The following is a 23,888-nucleotide window of genomic DNA, read 5'->3' as shown; positions in this document are numbered from 1 at the left end:
TTAACAGGTTTATTCTCAAGTAAACAGATTTCATTCTTGACAGATTAAACAAAAAAACAGAAATTAATGCAGGGTTAAGAAGATTTATGCAAGCACGGTTTATACTGGTTCCATCATAATGAGCTACATCCAGTTTCACCTCACTCCAAGGTGCAATCCACTAAAAACCAAATCCAAACAATTACAACACAACAGTTCTTGAAATCTACAAGAACAATACTAACAAAGTTGAAAAATCCTATTTCAGCACACATTGCACTCCAAGAAATCCTATCAAAGACACTTACACATTTACAAACAAAAATAAAGGAAAGATAACACCTGAAAAGAAGATGCAAGAACTCAAAACCAGTAGCTCAATTGCTGCAGAACTGCACCAGCACCTTCACCAAAATCAAGGTTCCCTAGAACAAGCACACTTGAAGATCACTTTGGAAAATCTTTCAAAAACTCAATTAAATCATTCTTCTCATACAGAAAGTGTTTAATCTCTGTCAAAATCGTGATTGCTCACCAACCTTTCATGTGAGAGAAGCTTTTCTTTATATAGAAAACAGTTTCTAACTACTTTTCAAAAACCAGTTGAAAAGCTGTTATGAAAACAATAGATTCAGTTTAAACTAAACAGATTTGTTTTAGGAAAACTGCCAACTCAGTTAACTAAAATAACTGACTGAGTTGTACCTTTGGTGCCCTAACCAACTTTCGAAAAGCCTTTCAGCAAACCAAAAATAAACCTATTCTTTTACAGAGAAACAGATTTATTTTTGTGCAATATCCTTATTTTTGAGAACACTCTAAAAAGCTTTTTGGAAAAACCTTTGACCACTTCAAATGCTTGATCTAAGCTTGACTAGGCATCTAGGACAGGTTATGTAGCAAAAGGCAACCTTACACATACACAAGCCTAAATACAAGATAATCTAAACCCATTACAATCTTCAAAACAAACTAGCTATTTTCCTACATCAAACACACTAAGACTGGATAGAGAAGAAGCTTCATCCATCTTCAACAATCTCCCCCTGTTTGATGGAGACAAATCCCCTTTGCTTTGCATAGCTTTGAAGGAAAGTCATGATCAATACTTGCATTGCACTTGGTTCCAGTATATGCACAAAAATTTGTTAGGTGTAAAACAAAACTTAACAGATTTGAGTATTGTGCTACCTCTCTGCAAGTTTAATACTTGAACCACATCAGTGTTGACGTTAATGTCAATAGGTGTCTTTTGACCAACAACACGTCTCAATGAGAGATGTTTCAATCTAGTAGGTCCTTTGTTGCCTCGTCCGGATCAGGGTCTGATTGGAGTCTAATCGTCATTCATATCTGTGTTAAAAAATTAGGTAACAAACATTAATTAATTTGCATCGAAAGAAAATCATATAAAATAAATACATAAAATTGTAAATGCGTATTATAAAAAAATTTCTAAATTTATTACCATAGTGGGTTGAGTGCTCATATGTAAATTCCTTCACTGTGGTGTTTACGGGTTGCATATACATCATCAACTACATCGTCATCTTCATTAATAGTCATTGGTGTGAATGAACGGGGTTACCATTTTCAATATCATTTATAACCTCCCCTTATTTTTTTTCCGTGTAAAACAACAACGGTAATAAAATAAAAAACAATGAATAGTGGGTCCACTGAAAGGCAATGATATTAACCTAACTCTCATGCCATATTAAAATTTAAAAAAAAAAGAGAAATAAGACAAATCCTTGTATAAAATACACACATAAAATTATTTATTTATATAAAAATAATAAAAAAATAATATAACAGAATAATAAACATTATGAAGTTATACTCAACATCAAACTTTTGTAATTTTGAAACGTGAACTTTTTACTTTTTTTAACATTAATATTTCTCCTATATAATTGTTATGAAATAATCGACTTATCAATTAAAATAAAACTATAAAAGGATAATCATTTGTTAAAAGTAAAAGATGTATTTGTTACCATAAATAATATCTAATCAAAAAAATAATTTAGTATATATTTCTTTCTTTAGATCTGATTTAGTATTTTGAGTGCATTTGTATACATCCTTTTCATATAACTGCAGTTTTGCTTGGATGTTTAACGTGCATGAAGATACATCATACATGCATTTTTGCAGAATTAAGTTAAGTAAATATGAAAAAGTAAAAGTTGAGACTTTCTTTTATGCTTAATGGAAACGCAGTGTTTATGATAAATAAATAAATAAATTGTGCGCTTAGAAAAAAAATATAAACATATACCTTATGGACGGTAAAATTATGTTTTCTTCATCCTTTCTTTTGTCAAGGAACTGCGTAAGTTTCGTTTTTATTTTGCTTTCACTTTTGTGTCTCTTATTGTTTATTATTTTAATTCCTTAATTTATTTTATGTAATTTTAGTTTCTCAATTTTTAATTATTTATTTAGTTTTTATTTTAAAATTACGTGATGAAAAGACCATAACTATAATGTATTCCTTCTATTTGTAGTGTGTCATATACCCTAAGTCTTATACCAATATTGTTTACAATTTTCATTTTTACTATATCCAAAATAATAAAAATTACGGATGACTAAACTGAACATCAAATAAAAATTTATAAATAATTAAACATTAAATGATCACAATTTTATAAATAAAAATTCAGGATCAAAATTATGAATAATTAAAAATTAAGAAACTAAACTTAAAAAATACAAAATTCATAAAATGTCGGAACTAAAATTGCAATTAAGTTGTACACGAAAACATCCTAAATTTATAATTAATATATTACTTCACCCTTACCTCTCCCATAAGCTTGGCAGGTGCATTGATGAGGAGTTCATACACCAATTTTGCAGTTGAAGGAATGAGTTAACACCTTGAAATTCATATACCCTTCTATAAGAAGACAACAATTATGTGAATCCCTTTGATGATTCTTTATTCAATCATCCAAACCCATGTTCGTGCTTTAAATTTGATCCAGCAATAGATTAGGCTGCAAGTTTGCAAAAGCCACCTTCACAATAAGCAAGCAACATGGTGGATGTTGCATCTATAAATTGGCTCTAACTCTCTTGTTTCTTTCTCATATTTCATCAACTAAGAGGTTTAAGTATGGAGATCACTAAAGGCAGTTCCATCATAATTGCTGTGTTATTGTTTGTGTCATGTTTGAGTCTGCAGGCCAATGCATATTATTACAGGCAATGTAGCACCAAAGGAACTAGATGCTATGGAAAATACATTAGATGTCCAAATGAGTGCCCCAGCAGTGAATCAACAGATCCTAAGGCTAAGGTTTGTCAAATTGATTGTGACAAACCCATATGCAGGGCTGTATGCAGAAGTAAGACAAACCATCCTTTCATTCTTCCTCTTTCTACCCTTCAAACAATTTCTCTTTGCTACTTATTTCAACTAGAATTGAGTTAGAAGATACATTATAACATGCTTGATAAAATTGGTTTTTGTGATTTGAAGGTCGCAAACCAAACTGCAATGCACCAGGATCAGGTTGCTATGACCCTCGTTTCATTGGTGGGGATGGGAGAGTGTTCTACTTCCACGGAAAGACCAATGAACACTTCGCCTTAGTCTCTGACTCCTCCCTTCAAATCAATGCTCGCTTCATTGGACACAGGCCAGCAGGTAGAGCCAGAGACTACACATGGATTCAAGCCCTTGGAGTCCTTTTCAACTCCAAAACCTTATCACTTGAAGCTCCCAAAACATCCCAATGGAATGAAGATGTTGACCATCTCAAATTCACATACAATGGAAACCGTCTACTTCTCCCTCAGGGCCCTCTCTCCACTTGGCACTCTCCACAAAAAGATGTGAAAGTGGAGAGAGTAGCTGCCAGGAACAGTGTCATAGTCACGCTAGAGGATGTTGCTGAAATTTTGGTGAATGTGGTGCCAGTGACCAAAGAAGATGATGCAGTTCACAACTACCAAGTGCCTCAGGATGATTGCTTTGCCCACTTGGAAGTTCAATTCAGATTCTTCGGGTTGTCCCCTAAGGTGGATGGTGTGCTTGGGAGGACTTACAGGGAAGATTTTGAGAACCCTGCAAAGGTTGGTGTGGCAATGCCTGTTGTTGGAGGAGAGGACAAATACAGGACTACCTCCTTGCTTTCTCCAAACTGTGCTTCTTGTGTCTTCTCACCACCTACTTCCCATCACATTGAGGCCACTGAAGTGAGTGCAGAGTTAATGGGCACCCTTGATTGCTCCAAGTTTTCTTATGGCTTGGGAATCGTTTGCAAGAAATGAAAAATCTCATTCAAAAACTTAATATGCCTACTTGAGGTGAAAGTCTGTAACCTTCTAAAATTAATGTCTTAAAAGTTGTTAAATCTTTCCTGTATTTCAATGTTGTGCAAGTCTTGTATTAACGTGTATTGAATATTTGAATAAAAAAATTATTTTCTGTTTATTTTCCACCCAACCCAATAGCTCTTGTGGTGTAGGAATCTCAAATAGAAGCCCTTTGGGAAAAGGAATAAAGAAAAAGCTGATGAAAATTAATGTAGCAGATAATAAGTCTAGTTCTATAATCTCAGAAACATAAGGAGAAAAAGGAAAGGCTTTGTGTACACTCCAAATCTCATCTATAGAAGACTGAAATGTCATCAGTGGTTAAGGGAATCCTGGTGACTTGTGCATGCAACTGCTTTAAACTATTCCGAGATTGTTGCATTAAATGATTCCTGCCTTACTGTTTGAGAAACCTTGGCTTGCTTACAATGATTTTTTGGTAGGCAACCACATGTTAAGTGCAAATAAAACTTGTTCTTTGTTAATCTTCTTCCCTCTTGCTTCATACAGCCCCCCCTCTTCAATCTCCATCTTTCAGAGTTGCAACATGGCTGGGGCTATCCTTGAAACTGTGCTTGAGAATTTGAACTCACTCGAGCTGGAACTATGCTTGGGTTTCAATCAAGACACGAAAAGGCTTGCCAGTTTGCTTACTACAATCAGGGGTACTCTTGAGGATGCTGAGCAGAAACAGCTCTCTAATAGACCTGTAAAAGATTGGCTGGGAAAGCTAAAAGATGCAGCTCACGTCCTCGATGACATCTTGGATGAGTTTGCCTCTGAATCATTGAGATTGGAGGGTCAAGGAGTCAAGTGTGGTCCATCAAACAAGGTACAAAGCTCTTGCTTATCCTCTTTTCATCCCAAGAATGTTGCTTTTCGCTGCAAAAATGCTAAGAAAATGAAAAAAATTAGTGAGAGATTGGAAGCAATTGCTGAAGAAAGTACTAAGTTTCACTTGACTGAGATAGAGATGGTTCCTCGGAGAGAGAGTGGAGTAACTGAATGGCGTCAAAAAACGTTATTCGTCACTGAATCAAAAGTCTACGGGAGAGAAGGAGATAGAGACAAAATTGTAGACTTTTTGACTGGTTATGATTCTCATTCTGAGAATGCATCAGTCTATACAATTGTAGGTGAAGGTGGACTTGGAAAAACAACACTTGCCCAGCTTATCTTCAAGGATGAGAGGATAGTCAACTACTTTGAGTTAAGAATTTGGGTCCGTGTTTCAGAAGATTTCAGATTGAAGAGAGTGATAAAGGCTATCATTGAAGCAGCATCTAGGCATCCCTGTGAGGATATGGATCTAGAACCTCTACAAGTAAGACTACGAGATCTGCTTCGAAGAAAAAGATATTTGCTTGTTTTGGATGACGTGTGGATTGACGAACCAGAGAGTTGGTCACAGCTGAAATATGTATTATTGTCTTGTGATGATGCAAAGGGTTCTTTTATCTTGGTAACTACACGCCTCCCAAAGACAGTTGCCGCTAGCATGGGAACAGTGCCTCCTCATGAATTACCAGTGCTATCTGATAATGATTGTTGGGAAATTTTTAAACATCGTGCCTTTGGACAAAACGAGGTAGAACAGGTAGGGCTTGTGTCAACAGGGAAGGAGATAGTAAGGAAATGTAGGGGAGTGCCTCTTGCAGTGAAAGCAATGGGAGGTATGTTAAGTTTCAAAAGAGAGGAAAAAGAGTGGCTCTCTGTTAAGGAAAGCAACCTGTGGAGTTTAGCACAACATGAAAAAAACTCTGTAATACCTGTCTTGAGATTAAGTTACCTAGACTTACCAATGAAACTCAGACAATGTTTTGCATATTGTGCAAGGTTTCGCAAAGGTGAGACAATAAGTAAGCAAGATTTAATTGAACATTGGATGGCTAATGGATTCATTCCATCTAGTGAAACGGTAGATGATGAAGATACTGGTGATTCTATGTGGAATGAATTATACTGTAGATCATTTTTCCAAGATATCGAGACAGATGAAGTTGGCAAAGTTAAAAGTTTCAAGATGCATGATCTTGTTCACGATCTTGCACAATTTCTTGCAGAAGATGTTTGTTGCATTACATATGACAGTGATGTAACTACCTTGTCTGACAAAATCCACCATGTCCAAGATCATAGGGCTGCGTGGGATGTATCCGAGGAATCCATTAATTCAATGCAGTTGCATCAAGTCAAATCTTTGAGAACCTACATTGGCCAACTTTATCCTGTTGTATTCAAATGCTACTCTTTGCGTGTGCTATGGTGCACAGCGGTTAAAGAAGTATCAAATTCAATTTGTGATTTAAAACATCTAAGATACTTAAATCTCTCACAGGGTAACTTCAAAACTCTTCCAGAATCATTAGGAAAACTATGGAATTTGCATATACTGAAACTAGATTATTGCTATCGTCTCAAAGAGTTGCCTAACAGATTAACAGGCTTAAAAGCTCTAGAACAACTCTCTTTGAAGGATTGCTACAACCTATCAAGCTTGCCTCCTCATTTAGGGAAGTTAAGTTGCCTAAAGAAACTAAGCACGTATTTGGTTGGTAGGGAAAGAAGGTTCCATTTAGCAGAACTAGGGTCACTAAAGCTGAAAGGATATCTTCAGATAAAGCATCTGGAGAAGGTGAAAAGTGTAAGAGATGCCAAAGAAGCCAAGTTGTCAAATAAGGAACTGAAGAAGTTGTACTTGTCATGGGATGAAAATGAAGAATCGGAATTACAAGAAAACGTTGAGGAGATTCTTGGAGCCCTTCAACCTGATACCCAACAACTCCAAAGTTTGACATTGCAAGGATACAAAGGTGCAAAATTTCCACTGTGGCTGTCAAGTTCTTGTTCCCTCAAGGAATTAGCAATTGTGGGGTGTCGTAAATTCAATGTGTCATCAGGTTTTGAATGCCTTGAGGATTTGTTGGTTTACCGATGCAAAGAGGTGGAACATTTGCATGAGCCTTTACAACGTATGACTTCCTTGCAGTCGTTGAGATTATGGGATCTTCCTAACGTCGAAACCTTGTCTGGGTGCTTTGCGAACCTTCCCTTGCTTCGGAGTTTATCGTTACTTCATCTTCCGAACCTCAAATCCTTGCCTGACTGCTTTGGAGACCTTCCCTTGCTTCGGAGTTTAATACTGCGGGATCTTCCGAACGTGGAATCCTTGCCTGACTGCTTCGGGAACTTTGGCTTGCTTCGTGAATTGGTTATTGGTGACTGTTCCAAGTTGACGTGTCTTCCTACGAGCCTGAACCTCAAAAGTTTGGAGAAAGTGGAGATTTACCATTGCCCTTCTTTATTTCTGAGAAGGGAACACCAGATCACACCTTAAAAATCCATCTCCTTTCAGAAATTAAAGTCATCGATCAAATAACCATCCATAGGTCAAATCTTTTTTTTTTAAATTAAAATAAGGTTCTTGTACTGTATAAAGTAAACTTTGTCTAAAGTGTGTCTTTGATTGATAAAATTAATCACCATTTTACTGTTTTCGCTTTATCAATTCGTAAGAACATGTTGATCATGTAAGAACTAATTGAAGGAAATAAGAGAAGACAAAAGATTGTAACAACTGATTGAACGTAATTGCACAGAATTGCAAAACTGATCTTATTCATTTTGATTCACTCAATCATATATATAATAATTACAATTACTGAAAGCTATAAACTAGGAATACTAACAGTCTGTAAATTGACCATTAATGCAATATAACGGTAAAATAGTTTAAGGGTAATAAAATCTGAATTAATAATAATAAAATCTGAATTAATAACCAACATCCTCCCTTAATTCTGATTTAGAACAATCTTCCCAATTTGAGTTATGATATTATTTTTCTCAATCACCATCAATTCTTCATTCATAGCCTTTTGCCATTTGGGGGTGTTGAATGGCATCGACAAGTCTCACAGGTTCTGATTCTGCAAGAAAAGCAAAGTGAACCAAATCTCCATTGTCATCAACTTCATCATCAAGATTTACTTTGCAATCTTGAAGATGTACAGGTTGTCATTGTTGCCTTCTTGGTCGCTCCATCATAGTTGCAATTGCAACTTCAGGTTGAATTACAACTTCAGGTTGAACTACAGGTGCTTCAAGAGTGACTCTATCTTCCACATCATCGTTCAAAAAGTAAATATATCGTTTTTTCTAATCCATTTCAGCTGTTGCATTCCATTGCCATTCCTCATCTTCGGCAAATGTAACATCACGACTAACAATCACCTTTTTTGTCATTGGATTGTACAATTTGTATCCCCCATGCTTATATCCAATGAAAATGGTCTTCACTGCCTTATCATCCAACTTTGATCTTGTTGCATTGGGAACATGAGCATAAGTAATCGACCCAAATGCCTTCAAGTGTTGCACATTGGGTTTGAATCCACTCCATGCCTCAATTGGAGTTGTGTTAGGAACACTCCGAGTGGGTGATCTGTTTATCAAATATACCGCACATGTTACGGCCTCAGCCCAAAAATAATTTGGCATACCTTTCGCTTTAAGCATGCTCCTCACCATGTCCATGATTGTTCTATTCTTTTTCTCAACAACTCCGTTGTGTTGAGGTGTGTAGGGGCAAGTTATGTTATGTTGCAACCCAAGTTCTTCACAGTGCCTCTTGAATTCATTAGACTTGTACTCACCTCCTCCATCACTACGCACCATCTTAATTTGTCTGTCACTCTCTCTTTCAACAAATGCTTTAAATATTTTAAAGTAGTGGAATACCTCATCCTTGCTTTTCAATACATAAATCCAGGTTTTCCTTGAAAAATCATCAATAAAGGTTAAAACATACTTATTACCTCCAACTGATGATATGTTCATCGGGCCACAAACATCTATATGAACAAGCTCCAAAGGAAATTTTGCACGCCAAGGCTCCTTAACAAATGGTGTCCTGTTATTCTTTCCAAAAATGCAAGCCTCACACAATTGATCAGGGTGATGAATATGGGGTAAACCATTCACTAAATTTCTTTTGGAAAGATTTTCCAAACTCTTGAAATTTAAGTGCCCAAAGCGTAAATGCCATAACCACGATTCATTATTCACTATTGCATTCAAACACTTGAAATCACCCATTTGAATATCTACTGGAAACATGCGGTTTTTTGATAAAAAGGTTTTAAGAATCAAATTACCTTTTTTATCAAAAATTGATAATTTATTTTCAACTATGTGCATCTCATAACCCTTCTCAGCCAGTTGCCCCATACTCAACAAATTACTTTTCATATCAGGTACATAGAAAACATCATAGATGTACCTGTGATCACCATTCTTCAATGTGATAAGAATTTTCCCTTTTCCAGTCACCGGAACGAACCTGCCATCACCGAATTTCACTTTTGTGCGAAATGAGTCATCCAAATCTTCAAACAACTCCTTCTGACCACACATATGATTTGTGAAACCTGTATCCAAATACCAAGTCTGATTGTTTGGGTTTCATTTGATGTGGCTATCATTAGTACTGTATGATCCTCTTCATCTTGTACGTGATTACTGTCTTCTTGAGCACAATTGGCAGCATGATTATCACCTTTTGATTTGCACTCATTTGCGTAATGGCCACGTTTATGGCAATTATAACACTCAACATTTGATTTATTATAAATGCCTCCTCGTCCTCCACGACCACGTTCCCCGTGCCAAGCGCCTCCATGATTCTGGCCACCACGACCTTTGCTGAAATAGCTACCATGTTTATGATAGGAGCTACCAATTGAGGCTTGTGCTTGTAAAGCCTGTTCAATTGGTTTTTCAATCTTATTATCATTCATCCGCTGCTCATGCGCTCGTAGAGAACCAGACAATAACCTTACTGTCATTTTTGAAATGTCATTGGCCTCTTCAATTGCGGCAACAACATGTTCAAATCTGGGAGTTAAAGACCTCAAAATCTTTTCCACCTTTGCCTGCTCCGAATGTGTTTCACCATTGGTCTTCATTTGATTTGTCAAGGCAATAACTTTATTTATATAGACATCAATAGTCTCTATGGTTTCCATCTGCAGCAGTTCATATTGGCGTCTTAGGGTTTGAAGACGCACCCTCTTGATCTTATCATCACCTTTATAATTGGTTGACAAAATTGTCCAAGCCTCACTAGCAGTTGTTGCTCCTTCTATCTACTCAAACGTCTCGTCATTCATCCCTTGATGAATGAGATACAAAGCCTTATTGTCCTTCTTCTTCTGGTCACGTACTCGTTGCGCCTCAGTTGCATTAGCAGCTAATGCAAACACTCCACTTTCAACGACATCCCATAACTCATGATAATCAAACAAAACTCTCATTTGCACACACCACCGATTGTAATTTTTTTCATCAAGGATAGAGACTGATAATTTGGTAGAGTTCATGATAACAGACTAGCTCTTGATACCAGTTGTAGGAACTAATTGAAGGAAATAAGAGAAGACAAAAGATTGTAGCAATTGATTGAACGTAATTGCACAGAATTGCAAAACTGATCTTATTCATTTTGATTCACTCAATCATATATATAATAATTACAATTACTGGAAGCTATAAACTAGGAATACTAACAGGCCTGTAAATTGACCATTAATGCAATATAACGGTAAAATAGTTTAAGGGTAATAAAATATGAATTAATAATAATAAAATCTGAATTAATAACCAACAGATCATACTAGATGAATTAATTACAGAAGGATAAATGTGATAAATTGATATAATTACAAATTGTGATGTTTGGAAGTTCCGTTTTCCATGATCCATTTCCACCATTTTTTTAGCATACGTGGATTGTGAATTTATTGGAACCTTCAGATATTGCCAAATATATTAAAATAGAGTGATGCAGAAATTAAGTAGGAATTGTGGAGATTACACAGTGAACATGCCTGTTCGATTTTAGATCTAGGGGAGAATTTTGCGGATCCGAAAAACAAATGTTTGCAATTTTAAGATGGTCGCGCCACCTAGATCTTCTTCCTCCTTTTCCAACAATCTTTTTGACGACACTTCTGATCTTGCAAAACAGCTTTCCTTCTTATCTGTATTTTTTTAGCTTTCTCCTTTGTCTATAAATAGAGGCACAAGAATGCTCCAACATCATCCAAACTTCTTTATATTTTTTTCCATTACTCTTCAAAATAGAATATTTTTAGTGATCTTCACTATACTTCCATTTTCCGATATTCTGGTTTTTACTCTTCAATAGTTAGTTGCTGGTTCTGATATCCTCGAATTATTCAAGAAGTTCCCGTTGTATCTTAGGGGACTTGCACAATACACCACGGATAAGTCCTTACGACCAGTGATTACCCATCTCAGGAAATCAACATTGTTCGTGTCCTAAAGTCTTATTTACTACAATTGTAAGGACTTATTGCTGACAATACGGACAACAACAACTCTACATTGCAAACGTCAAACATTGTTTCCGCAACTCAAACCATTTTTGCGAAACCATTTCCAAACGTCTCGAATATTGAAATTTTCATCGGTCAAAATTTCCAACGTTGGCAAGAACGTGTGTCCACCCTCTCAGACATGTACGAAGTCGCCTTTGCACTTACGACTTCTAAACCCGATTCAAGCATGCCCGCAAAACAAATTGATGTTTGGACCCATTCAAATAAGGCATGTCGTCACACCTTACTCAGTGCGTTATCTAACGATTTGTTCGATGTCTATTGTTCTTACAAGGAAGCAAAAGATATTTGAGATTCCCTTATCCTCAAATACAATGTTGATGACGTCGATAGACAAAGGTTCGTGATCGGAAACTACTATCGCTTGGAGATAATAAAAGAAAAAGACATAGAAATTCAAATAAAGTAATACCACAAGTTGCTTGAAGATATCAAATTAGAGAGAATAGCCTTGCCTGATGAACTCGTGTCGGAACTATTGATCAAAAAGTTTTTGCAATCTTAGACTAATTACAAAGAGCAACTGAAGCACAGACACAAACAAATGTCACTACCAGATTTGATCACCCACATCATTATTGAAGACACAAACAGAAAAAAAGTGTGTTGTTGCAAGGGCCAAAACTTTGTTTACCAAAGCAAACATGGTAGATGACAAACCAACTCCAAAATGGTACGAGAAAAACGAAAATTGCTTTGTTTGTGGAAAGGCAAGTCATCATGCACCTCAGTGCAAACATAGGGCCAAAAACGACAACCCTTCTAAGGTAGATATAGCAAAAGGAGAATATACCATTATTGTAGTCGTTTCACAAGTAAATATTGTGACCAATGTGAATAAATTAGTGGTAGACTCTAGAGCTACCAAACTCATATGTGCAAACAGAAACGCGTTTACCTTCTACACAAATGTGGGGGATGGAGAAGAAAAAGTTTATCTCGATGATAAACAAGCATGATATTCGATTTTTTAGAAGAAAAAAAAATTACATTAAGATAGAATCTCATTTCGAGGATTAAATGCTAGCTAGTAACACAAAGAAATGAAAAAGATATTCCAACGAAAACATTGGCATTTGGTAGTATATGGAGGGATATTTTTGCGATAATCCAAGTAGTGAATTTGTGTTGTTTGGAAGTTCGTAAATCTCTTCCATGACCCATTTCAGCGATTTCTTTGTAGCATATGATTATTGTATGGGCAGGAATGTTCGGGATCTCGGTCCAAGCATTTCGCTATGGTCAGCTCGGCTTTGGACCCAAAAGGCGGGTCATGGGCTCGATCCAGTTTTAATGGTAAGCTCGGTGTTCTCGCCGGTTGGCTACGACGGATGCTTTGGCGCTTCTATCTTCGCCTGAGAACCGTGCCTTCTCGGTTAAGAAACCTTTCACCTGAAAAGACAAAGAGGCCCCCTAGCGACCGTTTGCACTCCGACGCTCAAGTCAGTATTAGGGCAGAGAACACTAAGTGTATAGAATAACTTCAGTCTTAAAAATTGCGTACCTTACTAGGGTTCTTGGCACCCTTTATATAGCCTGAAACTAGGGTTTACCTTTGCGTTATCGCCCTTGACTAGTGTTCCTTGGGAATGTCCTTGCGCCGCTATTCGTAGAATCTTAGCGTATCTGGCACATGGACTTCCCTTAATTGAAGTGCAACGACTGACAAAGTGGCCGCTTGGATACCAACTCGTGCACCTAATCTCTCACGCCATCTGCTTCGTGGGTGCCCTAAGTATTCACGTGCCATGCATGCAGCTTTCCCTGGAAACCCTAACCTTAATGGGCCTTAACGCCTCCTAGGATTATTCACACATGCTGCGCCTTCATGCGTCATACACACCACGTGCATGGATCCCTCGTGACTTAGGCTTCCCACATATCTCATGTCTTTAACTGTTATCTTAACGAAACTCTAAGGCCCACCTTACGGGGCCTTCCACTACGTCCTGATGGCCAATGTCCGAACTTCTCCCTCTACTGGCAAGGTCCGATATCGATCTTCAACATCGGGCTTAGGGTAGCAACCTCAAAGACTAACCAACTCCCGGGTATGTGTCTGGGGCCCACTTCACGTGGTTCCCCTCCATTACCATGTACCGATGCGCGATGTCTTAGGTCAGCCTCTGAGTCGATGACCGAGGACTGGTCGGGACACAAGCCCCCCAGTCTCGAGCTGTAACTTGTTTCAGTGAAGAGACTAAGTGATCGCGCTGCGCGACCTACATGGCACTGGGTTGCGGGTGTGAACAGTACACTGAAGTGACATCCCATCATTCTCCGCGTAATTGTTATACACGTGTCAAGATCGACGGTTGGGACTTATTGGCGCTTGAACTGCCTCGTTCACTGTTCAAACATTTTAACCATTGCGCTCCCACCACTGTTTCATCACTTTCACTTATCGAGCCTCCACTTAGCTTTCTGCGCAGAAAAACGCTCTCTTATCTTGCTTTCGAAATTCAAGCCTTCGAACTTTAATACTCGAAAGGTATGATTTTTATTCCCCGATTGCCTTGCCACTTACGATTTTATTGTTTGCAACATGATTATACCTTCCTGGGACTGTTCATGATTTCTACATTTCTCTGTGCGTTTATTTCTACTATCCATGCTTCGGGTCTCTGTTTTCTGGGTTTCTTCTAATGCTATCGAGTCGCGCCGCCTTCCTCCTTTCTTTTCCTTTTTAGCTTTCTTATCAATATGACTAAACGAACGAAGCGAGTTCCCGAAACGGCTTCTCCTTCGGAATCTAACTCTGCTTCAACTTCGTCATCGTCCTCCGCTCCTCCTTCTACCTCAGTTCCCCCCCCTCCTGCCTCTTTCTATGAGTCTCTATACCTCTTGGCTCCGACGGACCTTTTAGGGGAGACATCCACCTTCACTACCCTGAAAAGCATAGCAGCTTACAAAAAGAAACAATAGTGCCATCCGTCGCGCGTCTTTAGTAAAGACCATGATAAGTTTGTGTGGCTGGTAGCTTGCCGCGAGGGGGAAACGGTGTGTTCCGATGAGGCCTCTGACCCCGAGGGTCCTTTCTGCTTCGTTTACTCAACGCTCTTCCGAAGGCTGGGGTTTCGGTTGCCCTTCACCTCCTTCGAACGTAAAAACATGTTGCTCACGCTAGATGAATTAATTAACGGAATGATGAATGTGATGAATTGATATAATTACTAATTGTGATGTTTGGAAGTTCCATTTTCCATGATCCATTTCGGCCATTTTTTTTAGCATGTGTGGATTGTGAATTTATTGGAACCTTCAGATATCGCCAAATATATTAAAATAGAGTGCTGCAGAAATTAAGTAGGAGTTGTGGAGATTACACAGTGAACATGCCTGTTCGATTTTAGATCTAGGGGAGAATTTTGCGGACCCGAAAAACAAATGTTTGCTATTTTAAGGTGGTCCAGGTCTGGCGCCACCTAGGACCGTCTTTCTCCTTTTCTGACGAACTTTTCGACGAGATTTTGCGAAACAACTTTTCTTTTCTTTTTGTAGTTTTTTAGCTTTTCCCTGTCTATAAATAGAGGCACGAGAATTCTCCAAAACACATCATCCAAACTTCTTTATTTTTTCTTTCTATTACTCTTCAAAATAGAATATTTTTAGTGATCTTCACTATACTTCCATTTTCCGATATTCTGGTTTTTACTCTTTAATAGTTACTTGTTGATTCTGATAACCTCGGATTATTCGAGAAGTTCCTGTTGTATCTTGGGGGATTTGTGCAATACACCGCGGATAAGTCCTAATGACCAGGGATTACCCGCCTCAGGAAATCAACATTGTCCGTGTCCTAAAGTCTTATTTACTACAATTGTAAGGACTTATTGCTGACAATACGGACAACAACAACAACCTACATTGCAAACGTCAAACATTGTTTCCACAACTCAAACAATTTTTGCGAAACCATTTCCAAACCTCTTGAATATTGAAATTTTCATCGATCAAATATTCCAATGCTGGTAAGAACGTGTGTCCACCCTCTCAGACATGTACGAAGTCGTTTTTGCACTTACGACTTCTAAACCCGACTCAAGCATGTCTGTGAAACAAATTGATGTTTGGACCCATTCAAATAAGGTATGTCATCACACCTTACTCAGTGCGTTATCTAACGATTTTTTCGATGTCTATTGTTCTTACAAGGAAGCAAAAGATATTTGGGATTCCCTTATCCTCAAATACATTGTTGATGATGTCGATAGACAAAGGTTCGTTTGAAGAAAAAGACATAAAAATTTAGATAAACTAATACCACAAGTTGTTTGAAGATATCAAATTAGAGAGAATAGCCTTGCCTGATTAATTTGGGTCGAACTATTGATCGAAAAGTTTCTGCAATCTTAGAGTAATTACAAAGAACAACTGAAGCACAGACACAAACAAATGTCACTACCAGATTTGATCACCCACATCATTATTGAAGACACAAACAGAAAAAAGTGTGTTGTTGCAAGGGTCAAAACTTTGTCTACCAAAGCAAACATGGTAGATGAAAAACCAACTGGTACGAGAAAAAACTTGATCACAAAAAGAAATATAATTATAAATTTTCTCATCCTAATGGAACTAACTCCACCTTCAAGAAAAATGGAAATTTCTTTGTTTGTGGAAAGCCAAGTCCTAATGCACCTTAGTGCAAACATAGGGCCAAAAATGACAACCCTTCTAAGGTAGATATAGCAGAAGGAGAAGATACCATTATTGTAGTTGTTTCACAAGTAAATATTGTGACCAATGTGAATAAATCGCTGGTAGACTCTAGAGCTACCAAACTCATGTGCAAACAGAAACGTGTTTACCTTCTACACAAATGTGGGGGGCGGAGAAGAAAAAGTTTATCTTGATGATAAACAAGCATGATATTCAATTTCTTAGAAGAAAAAAAAATTACATTAAGATAGAATCTCATTTCGAGGAGCAAATGCTAGCTAGTAACACAAAGAAATGAAAAAGAGATTCCAATGAAAACATTGGCTTTAGGTAGTATATGGAGGGATTTTTTTGCAATAATCCAAGTAGTGAATTTTTATTGTTTGGAAGTTTGTAAATCTCTTCCATGATCCATTTCGGCGATTTCTTTGTAGCATATGATTATTGTATGGGAAGGAATGCTCGGGACCTCGGTCCAAGCATTTTGCTATGGTCAGCTCGGCTTTAGACCCAAAAGGTGGGTCATGGACTCAGCCTAATTTTAATGGTAAGCTCGGTAAAGAATAATTAAAGAACATAAAATATTAAGTTTGGTCACATGTTATTATAATGCATACTTTAGTTAAATATATATATATATATATATATGTGTGTGTGTGTGTGTGTGTGTGTGTGAATATAAAGTTGTTAGTTGAATATATAAGTTGATTGAATATATATGTTAATAAAGCTGATAATTAAGTAGCAAGTACCCATGAATAAAGGTGCACGAGATTCTTTTCTGTTGTTAGCACCGTGAGTAAAAGTGTTCGTAGACAGAATATCTTTCTGTTAATATGCTTTCAGTTGAGATTATATTCTCGTGAGTGAAAGTTGTTAAAGGGATACCTATAAAAGGGGCTTGAGACCCCCGGAAAAGGTAAGTTGTTTCTGAATACTTAAGACTGAAACTGATTACTTATTTTGTATGCTCTCACTGACTTGATCATTGGACTGTGATCAACAGGTAGAGCCCCATTTTCCCCAGTGGAGCAGCATCTCAGAGAACCAAATGGAGACAAGTCAGTAGCGGAGCTCGCCCATCCAGTCAACCCATGGTCAACCAGCAAGAACATTTGGCGGCCACCGTGGGACCCGATAAAAGTTGATCTCATTCGCATTCGTGATTAAGCCTTATGACGTGATGAGAAACACAAGGCAAGGCCCGTAGGAATCTGAAGGAAGCGATGCCCCCGTCTTACTCCAATTCATGGATGCCATGAGGGCCCTCCAAGAGGCCAATGAGGAGCACAGACAAAAGCAAGAACGGATCCAAGAAGAAGCCAGGGCTGAGCAGGAGAGGCTACAAGCGGAAGCCCGACCTGAACAAGAGCTTTTGCAAGACTGCCTAATGGAAGAAATTGAGGCCACCAGGGTAGCTATGGAGGAGCACACACAAATCAATGAGGAGTTGTGCAAAACTAATGAGGAATTACGCAAGAACCTGCACCAACGTGCCCAACCATTTCTACAAACGGGCTGACTTGGTCGAATCCTAAGATCAGACCAACTTGGCCGTCATGACATCTACAAACGGAATGACTTGGCCAAATCCTATTATTGGACCAACTTGGCCGTCACGGTTTCTACAAACGGACTGACTTGGCCAAATCCTAAGATTGGACCAATTCGGGCGTCATGACTTCTACAAACGGACCAACTTGCCAAATCTTATGATCAAACCAATTTAGCCATCACGGTTTCTACAAACGGACAGACTTGGTCGAACCTTAAGGTCGAACGAACTCGATAATTTCGTTATTTACAAATCTACTTGGTCGGACCCCAAGGTCGGACCAACTCAGTAATTTCGTTATCTACAAATCTACATGGACAAACACTAAGGTCGGACCAACTCAGTAATTTCGTTTCCTACAAATCTACTTGGTCGAACCAACTCGTTAATTTCGTTATCTACAAATCTACTTGGTCGAACCCTAAGGTCGGACCAACTCAGTAATTTCGTTATCTACAAATCTACTTGGACAAACACTAAGGTCGGACCAACTTAGTAATTTCGTTTTCTACAAATCTACTTGATCGAACCAACTCGTTAATTTCGTTTTCTACAAATCTATTTGGTCGAACCCTAATGTTGGACTAACTCGGTAATTTAATTTTCTACAAATCTACTTGGTTGAACCCTAAGGTCGGACCAACTCGGTAATTTCGTTTTCTACAAATTTACTTGGCTAAATCCTAAGGTCAGACCAACTAGAAAATTTCATTTTCTTCAAATCGATCTGGCCGAACCCTAATGCCATACCAACTCGGTAAATTTTTTTTCCACAAACCCACTTGGTCAAACCCTAAGGTCAGACAAACCCGGTAACTTTGTCTCTACAATTCTAAAAGGGCGACTTAGCCAGGACATGTATATGCACCATAAACGCTGGGATAAAACTGTCCCATCGGGTGACTCTTAGAAATTCGTGAACCAACCACCCACTATGCTAACGTCTTTTCATGTCAGACACGAATAAATCTCTTCACCTCTTCTTGCTCGGCTCAAGGCTAGGGGGCTACGTACCTTTCGGTCATGATCGAGTCATGACCTGATCACTTAAAGCATGTCTTCGCGACCCACTTAGCTCGGACCCAACAGATAGTGTTTGACCCAAATGAGGGCAGACCCAATGGCCTTAAAAGAGGTCAATTTTTATAGATAGTGAATACGTTAACATTACGTGCTAAAGTAACGAAAAACAGAAAACAACTTAAGTAATTAAAATAAAAACTTAATATGTTAAAGTTATATTCTTTCTTAGCACAAACTTAACAAAAGTAAATAGTCAGAGACGATACTCTGTATATCAACACCCCTAAAATAAAAAATATATATATTAACAAATTATTATGTGGTTACTAAGTCCTAAAGAAGGATCTACGAGTGTTATAAAAGGGCTTTAAGACCCCAAATAAAAGGTAAGCAGTTTTCCATGAAATACACACTACACTCATATTTTTTAAACTCTCACTGACTTGATCGTCGGAATCTTATCAACAGGTGAAGCTCCTTTCACTGTGATCTTCAAGCATCCCAAAGTTGCGATCTTGAAAAGATTGACCCGAAAACCACCTCCAGAATTCAACCCAAAATTGTTGACGAGAACAAGTTTTATTTAATAATGAAAGAATTTCCTTCTAAAAAAAAAGTTGAAACTAAATAGTAGAGAAGAGATAAACCTTTTCAAAAGCTTGAAAGAATAAATTACAATATATACAAATTGGATATATCCTTTAGTTATAGTATGAAAAAGAATTTTAATTTGTAATTCTATTTTATGTAATTTTTAAAAGTTTGTAGAGAATATTTTTCTCTAAATAAATGGGTGATGGGTTAAAAAGTTATAGTTAGTTAATTTTAAAAAAAAAAATTAAAAAAAAGTATTTTGTCTAATCACGAACAAATCTTTAATTGTGTCATAACATAAATCTCTATAGTCTATTCTACCATTTTTAAAAATAATTTTTTTTTTTTCAAATCTCTCCTATTAGAATGACCCCCCTACTTCTCCACACTCTATTTAAGGTAACTTGAACAATCTAAAGTGTTGAAATAAAGTGATTAACCCAAATCTCATCAATTCATAGATAGTGTATACTCCATAATAGTCAAGCCACCCTACACTTCAAAAATAGATGGCTAGTTTGTCTCCTCTTCATCACTACACATTACACTTAATGTACTCTCCATAACCATCTCTCGCCAAAGTAAGTTATCCTTTGTTGCTATTTTACTTTATAACACCCTTCAGGCTACTACCTAAAGGTAAAGTTTTGACCTTCCAAAATTACTAAAAAAAACTAAAAATAAAAGCCCAACTATCCTGAAATCAGGCTCCCAAGGTTAAGGATCTTGTGTACTAACCAATATAAAAATGCACAAAGTTCCTAAAAATTTATTAATTCCTCAATATTGTTTTCATTCCCATGGTTATGAAATCCGAGTAATATTTAGTACGAGAATATTTATTGTTTAATAAAAGAGATCCTTTATTTTAAATTATTTAATATTATTATTTTTGTTTTTTATCAGAATTTCTATTTATAGTTGATTATTCCTGTCAAAATTATAATTAACTTTAAATCATGTATTCATAATCTCTGGTTACCTTCTAAATATAATTTATGAATTTGATTTATTTTATGTTGATTTTGTTACTTCAAAAGCACTAACTTAAACGTTTTCCAATTAAAATAAAGAAGGATATTATGTTTACAATCTCTGCAGATTTGATATTCAAATACATTGGTCTCTGCATAAACCATTCGAAATAGCTTTCTACTATCACTTTCATGCCTGATTTATGAGAGTGCAAACATTTATTATATTTTTTATATATTTATGTTAGACATCATTATAGAACCTGGACTCTTAGTTAAACTGATATCCTAAGATCTAACGATCATTTACTATTATATGAAAAAAGTATTATTAAAGAAAAAAAAAACAGAACAAACAAGTATAGGAGACTAGACCAAAATCCACACAAAAGGAGGAAAAAAAAACCTAAAACAGAGGTAAAAATCTCCAAAATGAAATTATGAGGCTAACAAAAAATCCAAGCCCAGATAATCATTTCTTCTTAGTTTGACCTTTCTTAATACCCTTTTTAGGATGCTCTTAATACCCATTTTAGGATGCATATTGCATTGGAATCTAGAAATTTGCTTTAAATGATAAACCTGATTCACCTAATTTTTCTTCAATAATTTTGGATAACTCTTCTATCATAGATGGAGAAAAATAATTTATCCAATCTCCTATTTCACCTTTAGATTTATTCATTGTGCAATCAACTAGGATCCTAGAAAAAAAATCCTCTAGATTTATTCATTGTGCAATCATCAAGGGATAGTGGAGTACCAATCCCTCAACAATACAAAAAATAGCTTTTGGCTGCGAATATTCTAAAGAGAGACCATGAATCATAATCCAACATTGAGTTTTGGTAAGCTTCAAGGAAGCATGAACAAAATCTTAGTCCAATGAAAGACTCTTAAAATCCCTGAATTGAGATTCCAATGCTCCCCAACAAAGAATCTTCTCATATCTCAAGGGAATCAAAAGCAAACTCATAAAACTCTTTTCCAAGGGGAATAACCCTCCATTGGCCTTACAAATTCCGATCAATATTAATTTTTCTGCAAAAGTCTAGATGACACCTTTAACTAGAATAATTCTATCATGAAGGTGAATTTTGCAATATTTTAGACCAGCTAGATAAACATCTTTAGAAATTTGAATAACAATTAACTTATCTTGAATTGCATAATAATCTTTGTATTTGAAGAAGAATCTTAATCTCTCTTTAAGGCACTCCCATAAATCTTTCCATCTCACAACATTCCAAACTCCATACAAAACCACGCGGAAGAATGTGAAGACAAGAGTGCACAACGCTCCAAGAACGTATATTATATCTATTTACTTAAAATAACATTAAAAAATATTAGGTAAACTTTAAACAATGGTTTTTATTTATTGAATTGTAATGATCTATTAGGGATAATAATATGGGTTGGCCCGTCCCACATTTGGCTCGCCCCACATAGAATATGCGGGTTGATTTTACCTCTGCGAGTTAGCCCACATAAAATATACACTACAAGAAAATTATGAAATAAAAATCAATTTTAGAGATAAAAAATATTTAGTTGCTATAGTGACTAAAGTATAAACCATTTTAGAGACTACAAAAATTTTTGGTTTCTAAATTAATTTTTATTATTGTTAAATGTTTTCTAAATTGGTATCTAATTAGCAACCCAGGTTTTTGCTACCAAATTTAGAATCTAAATAATTGGTAGTTAAAATCTTGGTTGCTAATTAGATACCAATTTAGAAACCATTTAACAATAATAGAAACTAATTTAGAAACCAAAACTTTTTTTAGTCTCTAAAATGTTTTCTAATTTAGTCACTATAGCAACTAATTATTTTTTGTTTCTAAAATTAGTTTCTATTTCATGATTTTCTTGTAGTGATATTTTTCTTAAAATTAATGAAAAATAATTTTTTTAAATATAAATTTTAAATAAATTAGTTTTTTAATTAGATAAATTAGGTAAATGGTCAAAGAATATTATTCTCATGAGACATGTGGAATAAGATATGAGTAAAATTTTTGGAATGTGAAATTTAGAGACTTTTGAAGTTATAAAATCTATAAGTTATAATTTGTGTTTTGGATTGTACAATATGTCAGATTACACAGTTCAAACTACAAATTTATATTCTAGATTCTAGAATTTGAAATGAATAATTTTAGAATATGAGACTGCATGAAGAAAATATGGGATGTAAAATGTAATTTCTAGATTTCTAAGTTATGCGGGTTATGCAGGTCAGTCGTTTTGCCATGCACTTGGTATGTGTAGATTGTGGATTATGCGGGGTGGGCAACGGATTGGAATGGGCAGCCTGTCTCGCGTTTTTCTCAGTGGACTGTGATCCGAGCTTTTCCATCTCTATCATGTATTACATGGTTTCTAATTAATGTGAAAAGTTGTGTAAATAGTTAATGTTGGTCTAAACCCTAGTTAAAACATTTACTAATTAACGGGTTTGTTTTAATTATATTGCGTCGATTTAAAATAAAGTGTAATATAGAACAATGAGCAATTCTTAATGGAGAATTCGAGAGTCATGGTTAAAAGAAATGTAAGAGACAAGAAGATGGAAGGTAGAAAAAAATATTTCTTTTTTATCGGTTGAAAGCTATAAAAACATAGTTCTTCATTTTTCAAAAGCGTAAAAGCACATCTTTATTTAGGAAAAGCAAAGATCAAATATCATTTGATCTACACAATACAACATGTTGGCTCTTATTTAGTTGCATATTGCATTGGAATCTAGAAATTTATCTTAAATGATAGATCTGATTCACCTAATTTTTCTTCAACAATTTTGGATAACTTTTCTATCATAGATGGAGAAAAGTAATTTAGGTAATAAAACAAAAACGCAATAAAACAAACAAACGAATACCCACCTCTACAAAATCTGACGACACAAGAAAATCCCAATCACACTTCAATTTGTACTCCAAATCATATAAGTGACCCAAATCGCTCTCGAACTCAAAATCACACTCTAAAGAAAGCTGAAAATGAATTTTTGAAAATCTATTGTATATTTCAATTCTCAAATTTCAAATTTCTCCACCTTAACATATTATTATGATGAGCAGGTGACCATTATAGAAAGCAGAAAAAGTATTATTTATGAATATAAAACTGTATGTGTTTATAAAAGGGCAAAAGGATATATATATAGGTATATCCATGTAGAAACAGAATACATAAAGCAGTTACATAACTGCTGGCCTAACACCCTCCCTTAAACTCATGGTTGGATTGGGGACAACTTTGAGTTTATGACGAACATGAAGAAAGGTTGAACCGGAGACAGGCTTGGTGAGAGGATCGGCCACTTGAAAACGTCCAGGA

General features: G+C 36.2%; 2 protein-coding genes across 2 annotated transcripts; both read left to right on the top strand.

The window, feature by feature from the left end:
* Positions 1-2,919: 2,919 nt before the first annotated feature.
* LOC137832968 (uncharacterized) lies at positions 2,920-4,429 on the top strand. Its single transcript, XM_068641373.2, has 2 exons — positions 2,920-3,338; positions 3,473-4,429. The coding sequence occupies exons 1-2, from the start codon at positions 3,107-3,109 to the stop codon at positions 4,264-4,266; spliced, it is 1,026 nt and encodes a 341-aa protein (XP_068497474.1). The 5' UTR covers positions 2,920-3,106; the 3' UTR covers positions 4,267-4,429.
* Positions 4,430-4,530: 101 nt separating this feature from the next.
* LOC137832960 (disease resistance protein RGA2) lies at positions 4,531-7,692 on the top strand. Its single transcript, XM_068641367.2, has one exon. It carries the CDS (start codon positions 4,697-4,699, stop codon positions 7,646-7,648), a length of 2,952 nt encoding a protein of 983 aa, XP_068497468.2. The 5' UTR covers positions 4,531-4,696; the 3' UTR covers positions 7,649-7,692.
* Positions 7,693-23,888: the final 16,196 nt, after the last annotated feature.

The sequence above is a fragment of the Phaseolus vulgaris genome, chromosome 11 (genome assembly GCF_051622355.1).
Source record: "Phaseolus vulgaris cultivar YP4 chromosome 11, ASM5162235v1, whole genome shotgun sequence".
Taxonomy (NCBI): domain Eukaryota; kingdom Viridiplantae; phylum Streptophyta; class Magnoliopsida; order Fabales; family Fabaceae; genus Phaseolus; species Phaseolus vulgaris.
Note: the sequence above shows the minus strand (reverse complement) of the source record. Positions and strands in the feature narration are given on the sequence as shown.

Coding starts and splice junctions, on each gene's coding strand:
- LOC137832960 (XM_068641367.2), top strand. CDS start 4,697: ATGATTCCTGCCTTACTGTTTGAGAAACCTTGGCTTGCTTACAATGAT.
- LOC137832968 (XM_068641373.2), top strand. CDS start 3,107: ATGGAGATCACTAAAGGCAGTTCCATCATAATTGCTGTGTTATTGTTT. Junction 3,339..3,472: donor ATGCAGGGCTGTATGCAGAA/GTAAGACAAACC, acceptor TGTGATTTGAAG/GTCGCAAACCAAACTGCAAT.